Below are 14,898 nucleotides of genomic sequence, written 5' to 3'. Positions count from 1 at the left end.
TGTGTGTCACAACACACTCATAAGCAGGAAGAACATGCCTGGAGCTCTTCAGTGTGGCTCTGCTAGATTTGATGGAAGTGAAGTGTCTGAGTCTGCCATCTCGAATGCTGTCCAGGGACGCAGAGCTTTTCAGAGGACAGGGAAAGGGGGGAAAAAGAGCTTCCCCTCATCACCGGGAATAAGCGTGCATGTCAGTTTGACGGGACTGGAGCTCTAAAGTAGTTAGAAAACTCAAATAAAGTGGTCCCTCAGTAATGTTGAAAGTTGTTTGTTTTTGCACATCATCTCGTCTGTTCCGCTTTAGCATTGCCGTGCCGGCTCACGAGTCAGGAAAGCAGCGCGCGTACCAGGCTGATAAAGCACTCAGTCTGGAGGGTAAATACACAAGAATCTACTTTCATTTGCCGTAAAGACTTCTGGCCTGTTTTCTATGGCGAAGGTCGATTGGAAATAAATCACAAAGCTTTCGTCCATCAGCTTTTTCATTGTAAGCTTTTAATTTGAAGCAGTGTGTCTCTCTTCATCTCAGCCTCCGAGGATTATGCATTATACACTGAACCCAATTTAAGCTCAAATTGAGGGAGAGACTTTAGATCAGCAAGGGGCCGAATTTTGCATTTGAATCTTTTCTCTCGCGCTCTCTTTTTTCTAAGTCACTGGCCGACTCCTGGCCCTTAGCAAATGCCCATTCTGCTAAAGAAATGATTTCAGATGCCATCTGCCATGCCATTACGAACGCCATCACTTTTTAGAATTTCAGCTGCTTGGAGGACAATAATAAAGACAAAGCGCTGTTCACAGCAAACTGATAAGATTTATTGAACTCTATTCTGAGGACTAGTTTGACACCCCGAATCCAGAAACAGAATGCATGGAGGTTTTTGAAATAGGTTTTTACTTGGAAGAGACCAGGTACAATATTAAACATAAATGTTTAAATTTGATGGCAGGTCACTATTAATAGCCTCCTCTCAGTAAAATAACATAAGTCATAAATACTTTAATTTGCTTATATACTCATAATAAACATATGAGTTTATTAGAATAGTGCACCCAAAAATAAACCTGATGAAATAAACAGTGAAGAACAACTTCAATTTAGTTTTTTCCTCACTCAAAGCTAGAATGTTAACATTTATCATGCATTTATGGTATTTTTAAGCATAATTCACCCAAAAATGAAAATTCTGTCATCATTTACACATCAAGTTTTTCCAAACCTGCATTTTCCTTTAGTTGAAGAAGATATTTTGAAGACTACGGGAAACCAAACAGTTTCTGGTCACCATTGACTTCCATAGTATTTATTTTTTTCATGCTATAAAGTAATTTGAGATCAGCAGCTGTTCAATTACCCACACTTAAAATATTATATTTTGTGTTTAACAGAAGAAATAAACTCATGGATTTGAAACAACTTGAGGATGAGTAAATCATAACAGGATTTATCCCTTTAACTGCCAATATATATTCATTATTTTAAATTTCTTCTTTCGTGTTCCACAGAAGAATTGACAGTCATATGGGTTTGAGCATGACTAAATAATGACATACCGCAAATCCCATCATTATTTACTCACCCTCGTGTTGTTTCAAAGCCATATGACTGTCATTCTTTGGAAGACAAAGCCATATGACTGTCATTCTTCTTTGGAAGACAAAAGAAAATATTTGAAAGATCGGCTTGCTTCTCTTTTCCATTCAGGATTCACTTACTGTTTGCATTATTGAACATGGCCGTGCATTTTAAGTTAAAAGCATGCAGGTTTTCATACATCATTACTTCTCTGTCATGGTGTGATTCGAATGGGCTCTGTGAAAGCCGTAGGCTACTGCTGTGAGTCCAGCTGTAAAGCGCTTTGATTTAGAGAGACTGCTTTGCACTTTTTGCCCTGTCCAAATAACTAATGACCCTGCAAAAAAACCACCTCTGTTGATGCCAGACAACATTTTCTTTTTGTTAGCCTGGATAAGATTTTACTGGTTTTGTGAGAAATGACTGACTGATGATCAATATTTATTGATTCATGCTTCTTTCTCTCCTGGCTTCTGTTCTCCTCTCCTCTGGCTTCAGAATAAATTTGTTGTTATATGAACACATTATAAACGATCTTGTAAATATATTATCATGCTTTCAACATTTATTTTTGCTACTTTTCAATAGCCGTTCATGCATATACTTTATTATTAAATGTTGAATCAATAGTCATTTATGCATATATTTTTGCTTTACACAAGAAAATGAAAATGAATACTTTATATATGAAAATCTGTTATTAAAAACTGATATAATTGTGAAATAATTAGAAACCATTTTAATATTTATTGTGTAAAACATTTTTAAGGAAAAGTCAAAGTAAATATCATTTGAGAAATTTGTATTTAGCATAATTTCCAATCACAATATCTGTAAAATTATGCAAGTGTGCAAATATTAATTGTATGTATTTAGTATATATATAAAAATGCTAGCTATGGAATTAGTCATTTTATTCCGAAAATGTTTAATGTATGTTTAAATGATTTATGTAATTCATAATTTAAGAAGGACATTGGCTCAAAAACATAGTTTAGAAGAAATGACAGAACCCTCTATTGATTTGTTATTTTAGTATTATTTATATAATATTATTTATTATTATTTCTCTGTCTCTATCTATGCATATATATATATATCATTTTATTTCAGCTTTAATTTTAGTACTTCAAATTAAGGCAATATTTCTCATTTAAAAGTTGAAGTGTTTCATCTCACATTTTCTTATTGATTATTTCAATTATTGGAAACAATATTTTTTCTAGTTTTACTTAACAGTAACAACATTGTTGGACATTTTCAGTAGCCAAATTGAAGAAATGAGGGTGTGAAAAGTGTTATGTAAACATCCATAGTTAAAGACACTTGTATCTGTGATTCTTTGTCTCTCTTTCAGGTGTTGTGTATGATAACGGCTCCCGTCACCATGATTCTGTCGTCTAAGCAGGACGCCTCGTTCGCCTTCGCCTCGCTGGCCATCATCTTCTCCGTCTACATCACTCTGGTTGTCCTCTTCGTCCCTAAGGTATAACAGAAGATCATTTTCTCAAAACCAGAAGGAGCACTAATGTAAATATTGCATTACAGTGATGAATATTAATGATTGATAACTAGAGCAGGGGAAGGAGTGATCAAAGAGGCTTGTAAATGTGTGACATATGCATCTCTCAGCGGTCTGCTCGTGAAATCTTAAAGCGCGCTGAGTGACGATGTTATGGAGATGTGGTGTAATCAGTGTCAGCAGAGGAGACAGGTGTTATTTCACATCTCAGAAGAATATGAAAGAGATGAAAGTACTTTTGTACAACAGTCAATAAGAGCTGCTATGTACACAGAGAAAGAAGACATATTGTGTACATCCAGACCAGTGTTGTTTTAGTAGCTTTTATTTTTATATTTTCAGTTATCATTTTAAATGTAGTTTAATTTTTAGCAATTTTAGTTGCTTTTGTCATTTTTATTTTTATTTTTTATATTTATATTATTTTATGTTATATATTATTCCAGTCAGTAATATTAGTAATTCAACTTATTTCAATTAAGTTGCCAAAACAACATTTCCCATTTTTGTCTAATATTTATATTTTGTTTCAGCTTTATTTCCATTAACAAAATAGTTTTTAATAGTTTTAGTTAATAATACCCCTGCTCCAGACCTTGTTTGCTGTATGCATAGTATGTTTTCTTTATGTTGCACCCTGATCACCTGTTTCATTTGTGAAAATGTATGGAACAATGTATCCCACAATGCACTTTACCCATCCATTTTCAGTCTAAAGAATGAATTGAGCAATCCAAGCAATATCAGTTACCATTTTTAACCTGATCTCTTTGAATTATTTTTTAATTGGACTGCTAAAAGGCTCTCACATGCAAAATTAAATTACAATTTTAAATAACAGTTTTCATTTCTAAGATAATAACTCTAAATAAGTGTAGTCTTATTTTATTTGAACTTATAACTGCTGACTGTTTTATTTATTACTTTTATTATTTCTGTTGTTGCCTACTGCTTACCTTTCGCATTCTATTTTTAAAAAGTAGTATATAGAAGGCTGTATATATTCTGTCAACATGAGTCTCGTCTGTAGTTATACCTGGTGTGGTGTGTTTGTGTGTTTGGTGCAGATGCGGAGGCTTATCACTCGTGGTGAGTGGCAGTCGGATCAGCAGGAGACCATGAAGACCGGCTCATCCACAAACAACAACGATGAAGAGAAATCCCGCCAGCTGGAGAGAGAGAACAAAGAGCTGCAGAAGATCATCCAGGAGGTGTGTCACCTTCACTTTCTCCAGCACACTGTTGAGGATGTCTGATAAACACCATACTGAGCACATTTTAGAACTGAATTGAGAATGCCTTTAATTTTATTTAGAATGTGTATTGGGGTAGTAACAATGCAGAATTGTACTTGTTATTAAAGGAACAAGAATTCAAGGAAAAGTATATGTGCTGTAAGTGAGGTTTTCAATAATACATTACATTTCATTTTATATATAATTAATTGTAATTTTATGGACCATGGTGGAAAATCACTTCATTTTCCATGTACATAACTGATGCTCTTGAAAAGATCAGTGGTATAATGTATGCCACTTTCATTCCCGGTTGCCTTAATCTGAAAGTAAAAACACCAAACACAGTTTCCAATGCTTGTCTCTGCCTCAGAAATTAAACACTGAGATCTTAGACAGGGTAATGCACATAATAATCGGATAAATTGGATTTTGTGGGTGGAAAACCTTAAGATCTGGTGACAATCATCAAGATTTTAACATATGGCTTCCCCAAATATATTGTTCACTCTATATATTCATTACAGTACATAATATATTTTATATATTTATTAGTGTTGTCAAACGATTAATCGCGATTAATCACATCCACAATAAAGGTTTTTGTTTAGATTATATATGTATGTGTACTGTGTATATTTATTATGTATAGATAAATACACACACATACAGTATATATTTTGAAAATATTTAAGTTTATACATTTATATATTCATATTATTATATTATATCTAAATATATTTAATATATAAACATAAAATATTTTTCTTATATACATGCATATGTTTGTATTTATATACATAATAAATATGCACAGTATACACAAATATATTATGTAAACAAAAACTTTTATTTTGGATGCGATTAATCGCGATTAATCGTTTGACAGCGCTAGTATTTATCTCATTTTTATGAAAATTAAGCTAATATTACTAATATAGAATTGCCATTTCACCATGGCAAAAAATTATTACCGGCACTAGAATTAATAGACTATGGAATTTGTAGTTTATTATCAATAGACCTGAGCAGTAAAAGATCAATACACTCACCTAAAGGATTATTAGGAACACCTGTTCAATTTCCCATTAATGCAATTATCTAATCAACCAATCACATGACAGTTGCTTCAATGCATTTAGGGGTGTGGTCCTGGTCAAGACAATCTTCTGAACTCCAAACTGAATGTTAGAATGGGAAAGAAAGGTGATTTAAGCAATTTTGAGCGTGGCATGGTTGTTGGTGCCAGACGGGCCGGTCTGAGTATTTCACAATCTGCTCAGTTACTGGGATTTTCACGCACAACCATTTCTAGGGTTTACAAAGAATGGTGTGAAAAGGGTAAAACATCCAGTATGCGGCAGTCCTGTGAGCGAAAATGCCTTGTTGATGCTAGAGGTCAGAGGAGAATGGGCCGACTGATTCAAGCTGATAGAAGAGCAACTTTGACTGAAATAACCACTCGTTACAACCGAGGTATGCAGCAAAGCATTTGTGAAGCCACAACACGCACAACCTTGAGGCGGATGGGCTACAACAGCAGAAGACCCCACCGGGTACCACTCATCTCCACTACAAATAGGAAAAATAGGCTACAATTTGCACGAGCTCACCAAAATTGGACGGTTGAAGACTGGAAAAATGTTGCCTGGTCTGATGAGTCTCGATTTCTGTTGAGACATTCAGATGGTAGAGTCAGAATTTGGCGTAAACAGAATGAGAACATGGATCCATCATGCCTTGTTACCACTGTGCAGGCTGGTGGTGGTGGTGTAATGGTGTGGGGGATGTTTCTTGGCACACTTTAGGCCCCTTAGTGCCAATTGGGCATCGTTTAAATGCCACGGCCTACCTGAGCATTGTTTCTGACCATGTCCATCCCACCATGTACCCATCCTCTGATGGCTACTTCCAGCAGGATAATGAACCATGTCACAAAGCTCGAATCATTTCAAATTGGTTTCTTGAACATGACAATGAGTTCACTGTACTAAAATGGCCCCCACAGTCACCAGATCTCAACCCAATAGAGCATCTTTGGGATGTGGTGAAACGGGAGCTTCGTGCCCTGGATGTGCATCCCACAAATCTCCATCAACTGCAAGATGCTATCCTATCAATATGGGCCAACATTTCTAAAGAATGCTTTCAGCACCTTGTTGAATCAATGCCACGTAGAATTAAGGCAGTTCTGAAGGCGAAAGGGGGTCAAACACAGTATTAGTATGGTGTTCCTAATAATCCTTTAGGTGAGTGTACATTATATGGATTCCAAATTTAATGTCAAAAATAATTTTTAAGTGATCTGAAAACGATGTGGTAGATATTTTTTGGTGTTGTTTTGACAGTAATGAGCTTGTTTTAAATAAACCTGATGAGAAAAATGTCTACATACGGAGGAGTAAATCAGCACAGTTAGTCAGAATTAATCATATAATAAATGCATTTTGTTGCAACATTTGTGGCATCCAATAGAAACTTATTTTAGCATCATTTATATACTAATAGTATTTCTTAATATTTTCAATAACTTGAATAACTTGCTGTGTTAGTTTAACTGTATTTTAATTCAGTTAGTCGCCCTCTATAAGTTCTCGTCTAATATTTATGATTTATTTTGTTTCAGTTTTATTTCAATTGATGAAAAACTAAAATGTATTAGTTTTAGTTAACCATAACAACACTGAAAGGAAATTCCCCTTTTGTGTGACACAAATTTTTTTGAATTATGATTTAGCAAAATCCTCTTCCAGCGTCCTGCTGGTCGTGTGGCCAGTTCAATTCGAATTCATCTTCAAAAGGAGCTCATTCTTGAATTCACAGTTTGCCCCTATCCTGTCTCATACTAAAAATGAGAGCCGTGGCAGATTGTCAAGTTTACTTTCATCTTCCTATTCTCAGTGGTTTTCATATCTTCACAGATTATATTTTTATGCTCAACAGAAACTAGTTTCTCATTTCACCTCATGTTTTCTCCTGACAGAAAGAGGAACGTGTATCAGAGCTGAGAAACCAGTTGTCAGAGCGACAGGCCCTGCGCTCCAGGAAACGCCCCACCTCCTCCAATCAGAACCACAGCTCTCCATCTCTCCCAACTCCTCTGAACGATCCCAAATCTCTCCTCCCACCACCAGGATACCCCCTCCCTGCCTCCGACAACCACTCCCTCCCTCCCACCTTCTCCAACTCCTCTACCCTCTACCAGCCCGACGGTAAGATCAACCGCAACAACTGCCACGCCGGCCGACTGCAGCTCCTCTACAAGTGAGCCTGGAGGAAATGCAAACGGGGACACGCGAATTGAAAGAGGGGAGAAAAACAAACTACCTTGATTCCCACAATTTTCCTCATCTCCACCCAGCAGACGGCCTTGTTTGTTTCTTTTGTTTCCGACACTTGCTGTGATTCATGGGAGGTTATAAACACGAGGCTTGAGAATCTGGTTTTGATTGCATCATTTGATGTGTCACCGTATTTGAAAACCACACATGCTATGAACCATTTCAATGTTCAAATGAGTAACCCTCAGTTGATTTTGACTTGGAAAATTGTGGACGAATGATGACATGCTAAAAATGTCCTTGCAAAAACATCATTCCCATTATTCCCTTAAAATACTAATATTTAGGACTCTTTGTAATACCACAATTTTTCGATAAGCTTTGCTTTTTTGTTCATATTTTCTACAGCTCCTACAGTTCAATCAGGTTGTCTGAATACACGCCATGACACACCAAGCTGACCATCGGCTTACGTGAGGCCATTGTAGAGCATCAGTCAGATTAGTTTTTGTGGTGTGTTTAGCACCACTGGCACTAGTCAGTGGTGGCACTAGTCAATAGGCTTTTTGGCCTATTGAGCATGTTGGATCGACATCCGTTGAGAGAGAACTCTGATTGGCTGTTTGGTTTAACAAACAAGTGCATGAAAATAAAAGCAGAAGTCATGCATGCAAGTACAGCAGGCTGCTCTAATTATTTGTCATCTGACCTGAACATCCAATTTTTCATCTGGAATTTAAAAAAAAACATTGTTCATATTTAAAATGGCTTTGTTTATGGATCGTTTACATGCAATAATAGTTCTGCTTTCCCTTTCTGAATGACAAATACAGACTATTGATACATGCAGTTATTTTCTCTCATGTAGGCACAGAATGTACCTGCTAGTTGGCCATTGGCTGTAGTTGCCATCGCAACATGTTCAAGCTCAACTTTTAGGCCGGACGCGTGAACGCGAGGTAACAACAGTCAGCTTTCATTGCTGCTAGTTTGGTTTGGTTTGGTGTGTCAAGGCCTTAAAGGGATAGTTCACCCAAAAATGAAAATTCATTCATGTCATTAATTATTCACCTTCATGTCATTCAAAACCTGTACGACCTTCGTTAGTCCATGTCACATGGACTATTTTAATAATGTCCTTACTACCTTTCTGGGCCTTGAACGTGGTAGTTGCATTGCTGTCTATGGAGGATCAGAAAGCTCTCAGATTTCATCAAAAATATCTTAATTTGTGTTCCGAAGATGAACGAAGGTCTTATGGGTTCGGAATAACATGAGGGTGAGTGATTAATGACAGAATAAAATTTTAAATTAAATGCGTTAGAGAGACTGACTGATTCAGTGTCAGTCACAAATTACATTTTGATATCATGACATTGAATTGCAATATATGTATTGCGATATGTATCGTATAGCGAAGATGTTGCCGTTTTCATTACAGCCTGCCAAGTGCTTAATATGCAATCGCGAGTCAGTGTGGTAACGACATGAACATTTTTTACATTTACATTTATTCATTTGGTAGACGCTTTTATCCAGTGCATTTTACAGTACGTCTAAAGTTTACATTTTATCGGTATGTGTTCCCTGGGAGTCGAACGCTTGATCTTAGTGTTGCTAGCTGGCATCATACTTGAACTGCGTCTGACTTCTGACTACTTCATATCCTGTTGTTAATCTACCAATTTTACAATTCCAACATGACCTCATAAACATTCTTTTACAGCTGACAGTATTACGAAATGTCTTGTGACCAAGAACAACACAATTTACAGTTTCCTGTTTTATTAGCCCATTACCTCATTTTGAACTCTCCTTTTAGGTATCACAGTCATGATACCTCAAATCGTGTAGTTTGTTGAAGAGAGGTGTGATATTGCTTTTCTAAGTGATCAGACTTATGATTTTCACCAGGCAGGTGTAAAAATCCAATAAATCTACACTAAAGGAAGGACATTTTTATAAGAAACCCACCAGAATACCTTAGTAACTTCATAGCAACATCCTGCCAATTTAATGTGATTTTTGCATGGACAAAAATGACTCATAATTTCATCAAAAATACTCTAGCTTCTTAATAAGCTGCAATGATGTAATGAAATGATGTTGGTTTGCTTATAGCCAGCTTTTCTCCCAGAGCATGCTGGGATAATATATTAACAGTCACAAGCTGTTGAAGGCTTTTGAAGTCTTTGTACAGTGGAGACGTAATTTCATCACAGATTTGGTGGTTTTGTTTTTATTAGATCCCCCTTGTCGCTGAAAGCTGCAGATTGAATCTCCCAGTATTGTAATGCAGTTTGCTTCTAAATGGCACCTGCCATATTGAAAGCGTCACAGGATGCTACTATTTTGCAATGCAGATGACATTAAAAGTGCATTGTGCAACCATCTTTGTTGTGTGTTTGGTACACAGCAATGAAAAAGAGGAATTAGTTCATTAGTTGGGCGTGCAATATGGTACTTTACTTGGACACGCACATTCATCAGCTGCTTTGTGTCACTCAAACCACATTACGTTCTTGATTTAATTAAAAAAACTGAAACCCTACTGTACATGATTTCTAAACACAGTATAGAGAAACTGTAATTCTTGGTCACGTCATCATGAATAAAACGCCAGTTTCCTGTCTGCAGCACCCCCTAAATGACAGTCTTCAATGGCAGCTTTTTTCCACAGCTGTGCATCGTAAACTCTTGCTTTATCTCGGTGTGTTTCATCAGCAGGCCTGTACAGCAAAGTTTCCTCGTTTTCAGCTGGACTATAAATGGTTCGTCTCGTCTGGCTCATTTCCTTCTTTGCGGCAGCAAAGACTCGCTCTCATTTGGAGGGACGGGATGTACAGAAAACAAAAATCCCTACAGGGACTATGAGAGTCATTTGTCTACTCATAAGTGCTTGTGGCAATAGCACATTGCTCATTATTTTTGAGAACTGTTAATACCTCATAATATTTGGAATGTTGCTGCTGGTTTTGTCAAACATATATAGGCCGTGTTTGGAATAGCATGCTAGTATACTACCCTTAGTGTAGTATATGGTATGTATAGTGGGTGCAGTATGTGGCAGGGTACCATATCCCACAATGAAATCTCTCAACTTGCAATAGAGTGAAACATTCGGGTGCACGAAGTTAAAATCCTGTTCATTTTCTTAATAGGGAAATTTGTTTTTTAATAGTAACTAAACCTTTAAAGACAGAACTACTCTGAGCTACAAGGTTGATAATCTTTTGTTGAAGCCATCAGCCCATATTTCAACACATTTTTCAAATAATCATGCTTAATGATGGAATTCCTTGTGAAAAACTACATTACCCATGATTCTGCAGATAATTTCCACCAATCAGAGAACTGCAACAAGTAAATTGAGCCAAAAGATCTCATGAAGCTCTGCAAATGATTTAGAGTCAGTTTCCCTCCACTTTTAAACTAATTAAATGTTTGTATGCATAATATGCACAATTTGCAATAAAAGTAAAATATATTGTTTCTGTATCAACAGTCTATATTTCTCCATCTTTTTAAATGTGTTTGTCATTTGCAGTGCTTCATGGGATTGTAGTTCTTTCCCATTCTTGTACCTTTTTTGATTCAAACCAAAAATTGTTGTGAAATTGTTGAAAAATGTTGTAATTCATCTCGTAGCTGGTTGGTTTGGTTCATGGCTTATAGCAAAGACTATTTTTTTTTAATCACTATGTTAAAAATGATTCAGAGAAATACTCCCAGAACCAATGAAGTTGGCAGTCACTGCTGCATTCTATGATCCAATATTAAATAATATTAAGTACCCAAAAGTTATATTTTTTAACTAGGCCTATTAAAATGTATAGCAACCATATTTATTTTTCAAATGATATCTGGACGCAATTTACTGTTTGAAAGGTTTAGCACTGCATAATGCATACAGTTTGAGATACAGTATATATACTGGCAGTATAGTACTATACTATGCTACAGTGTACTAGTATTCCATTCTGAACACAGATGGAGATTGAACTGCATCATGATGTCATCGAGTTGGTGTGTCATAAGCACTTGTGATTGGCTAAATGGTGCTCTGGTGATTTACACAAACGCTGATACAAGATGACTCTCCATGGAATCCTGGGGAGGATGCCGTGAACAGGAGTACAAACCCCACCATGGTGTTTATTATCGGCCTACTGTAATATTTTATTCATCATTTCTTGTCAAATGGTGGTTCAATAATAATCATGATAGTGATGTTCATGCAGACTGATATGCACAAATGTTAATTGTGTAAATGCTAAATGTACATGATAAATGTATTCTCTTGCACAAAGTATGAAGTATATAAGGTATTCGTATGTGGTATTGAAAATATATTTGTATTTGTACTATGATAGATTCTGTACAATGCTATTGGACTGGTGTCTATGGTGAAATAAATGTAGTTTTTGCTACATTTTTTAAAACTCTTCATCTCTTTAGTGGTTTTTGCGTTTGAGTCACGTTGCACTCACAGAAGCTATAATTGGAATTGCTTTATTTCCCCTCAGGTACAGTATAAGACTTGCCAGTTCATGATCTTGAAGCACTTCAGTCACCTTCAGCTCTGACTGTGTGAATATGAGAAAACTGACATAATAAAAGAATATGATGTGCCATCTGATGGCATTTCAGTGGAAGTCACGGTCAAAGGGGACTTCCAGAGTTAATGCCATTTCCATTTACACTTTTGAGATACATTATGTTGAGAGCATTGTTTGATGCTTTTTCTGTTTTCCAAACAAGTCTTCTGCATGTTAAAATATGGGTGGCACTTCTAGTTTTGGTAACTGCCATTCAGAAGAACTAAAAACAAATAATTCAAATAATAATGTTGCACTACAAATAATCAGCGTACATCAGTTTGACTGAACGAGCTGTACATTTTCTGTCATGCTCTATTTTAATTCCTCAGGAAAATAATTTAATGCTGGGTTTTTTTATTTGTGACATTGGTATCACAAGAAAATCTGTGATAGGCAGGCTTTTTTGTTTGTTTGCGACAATATACAGACAAGAAGACAACAGACACAACACTTTTTAATGAACGATATCCCATGAATAATTTACTACACTGTAAAAAATGATCGTGATTTTAACGGTAAAAAACTGTGAAAATGCTACGGTAAAAACCTGTTACATGGTTAACGGAAAGTTCCTGTAAAATTTACAGGGAAAAACCGTAAACTGACGTTCCCAGAATTCCCTGCGTTCCATTTCAAATTCTGTTTGAATTTGACGTTTTTTCTTTGAAATAACTGTTTCTTCTTAGTTTTTTCTTATCAGTTATGTTTATTAGGGTTGTATGTTACATCTAATGTTGTTAAATTAATGTTTAAAGCATATTTCAGTTTAATGAGTCTCACCATGATGGTGTTTAGTGCTTGTGTGAATGACACTGTGCACCTTCTGTATATTCTATTCTTTTAAAGTTGCTTGTGATGGGCTTTGGCTCATCATGTGAATTTCTCATCATCACTTGCATTTGGTGGTAATCAGTGTATTTCAAAGGAACAAAACAGATTTCAGTACTTTAATAGGTTGGTATATTAAGATTATATCAATTGAAATTACGGTATTTAACTGTAAATTTAAATTAAAACCGTAAAACCTAAAATGCTGCTACCGTATTTTTTACGGTAGAATTCTGGCAACCACAGCTGCCAGTTTTTTACCGTAAATTTTACTGATTTTTTTTTACAGTGTACAATGCTCTAAGAATCTCTAATTTTTCTCTCACACATGTTTTTAAACCGCATTTTCTCCTTTTTTTTTTTTTTTTTTTACTTCTAATCCTTATTAGCAGTGTTTACTGGAATGTTTCTAAAGCAGGTAAAAGCATCATTTGTTGTCTGTCAAAATAAGGGAAAGCACTTCCATCAATGTTCCAATTATTAAACATTTTTGGTAAATGCAACACATTTATGTTACATAATTATTCACTTCCATGTGTTATTACTACTTTGCATGTCTGTAATATTACTGCAGGGGTTGTCTAATGAAAGTAATTGGCTAATACTTTCCCACTTTTAAGTTTCCTTTTGATGTTGGATGAATGAGGAGAACTGCCTGGTCCCCTTGACAAAAACTCATAAGGATTTTTCCATTGGCTTTTGGATTATTATGAAAAAAAGAACTGTTACCAACTAAACTTTATGCCTAAATACAATCATGTAAAAAGATAAACATAATCTGTAAACGAACGGTGGCATTTACCTGTTCGTTGTGATGATGTTTAACGTCCCCAACAACCTCTGCAGTGCCATTTAACTACATGTTAGCAATTGCCTTTTTCAACACTATAAAAGCTATAAAAAAGTCATAAAAGGGGTTTTACTGATGTAGTTTATGTGGTTGAATAAAGTATGAAAATAGCTTTTAGTGAAGTGACATTCATCCAAGTATGGTGACCCATACTCGGAATTCGTGCTCTGCATTTAACCCATCCATCGTGCGCACACACAGCAGTGAACACACACACACCGTGAACACACACCCGGAGCAGTGGGCAGCCATTTATGCTGCGGCGCCCGGGGAGCAGTTGGGGGTTTGGTGCCTTGCTCAAGGGCACCTCAGTCGTGGTATTGAGGGTGGAGAGAGCGCTGGACATTCACTCCCCCCACCTACAATCCCTGCCGGCCCGAGACTCGAACCCGCAACCTTTGGATTACAAGTCCGACTCTCTAACCATTAGGCCACGACTTCCCCTAAATAATAGCTTGAGCTTGTATTCACCAAAAACCCATTCAAAAAACCCCATTGATTTCAACCAGAAGAGCTAAAATGCTGTTTGGCCTGTAAAAATGCATCATCCCTGCAGCGGTCTATTGAATCCTGTTTTTGAACATTCTTATTGAATTCAGCCTTTAAACTAGTTTAATGGCAGTTGCTAATTGTTTACAGTTCAACAGAATTTACTCTCATAATTTGCACAAAGCATCTGAGATTTATGGAAAATACTCTTGTACAGAGTAGACAATTCAAACTTTTAGTTAAAAAGCAGCAACTCACAGTTAACTCTCTTTTAGCACATCCCTATAAAAACATAGCATTACTATTATGAATATGGACTCCAATTGATATTTGATGGCAGATTATAGAATCAGAATCAGAATAAGAAATAGCTTTATAGGTATGTTTGCAAATGTAATAAGTATGTGTGTAAAATAACTGTAACATAATAGTTGTAAGCAAATTAAAATTACACCCATAATGTAGCCTGCACATTATCCCTCAATGACTCAAACATGAGGTTTTCCACTGTATTAT

The 14,898-nt window shown here is 36.1% G+C and overlaps 1 protein-coding gene across 1 annotated transcript in view; it reads left to right on the top strand.

Annotated features, from left to right (window-relative positions):
* The window catches only part of LOC306885596 (gamma-aminobutyric acid type B receptor subunit 1-like), a 52,189-nt gene extending 43,540 nt beyond the window's left edge, over window positions 1–8,649 (top strand). Inside the window, exons 16-18 of the mRNA XM_079442241.1 lie at window positions 2,934–3,062; window positions 4,166–4,309; window positions 7,317–8,649. Of these exons, the coding sequence (XP_079298367.1) occupies window positions 2,934–3,062; window positions 4,166–4,309; window positions 7,317–7,601 (558 nt within the window). The 3' untranslated portion in view covers window positions 7,602–8,649. The remainder of the gene's footprint in view (window positions 1–2,933; window positions 3,063–4,165; window positions 4,310–7,316) is intronic.
* The last annotated feature ends 6,249 nt before the right edge of the window (window positions 8,650–14,898 follow it).

Source organism: Barbus barbus (genome assembly GCF_936440315.1).
Source record: "Barbus barbus genome assembly, chromosome: 19".
Classification (NCBI taxonomy): domain Eukaryota; kingdom Metazoa; phylum Chordata; class Actinopteri; order Cypriniformes; family Cyprinidae; genus Barbus; species Barbus barbus.
This window is presented reverse-complemented; position numbering and strand designations above follow the sequence as displayed.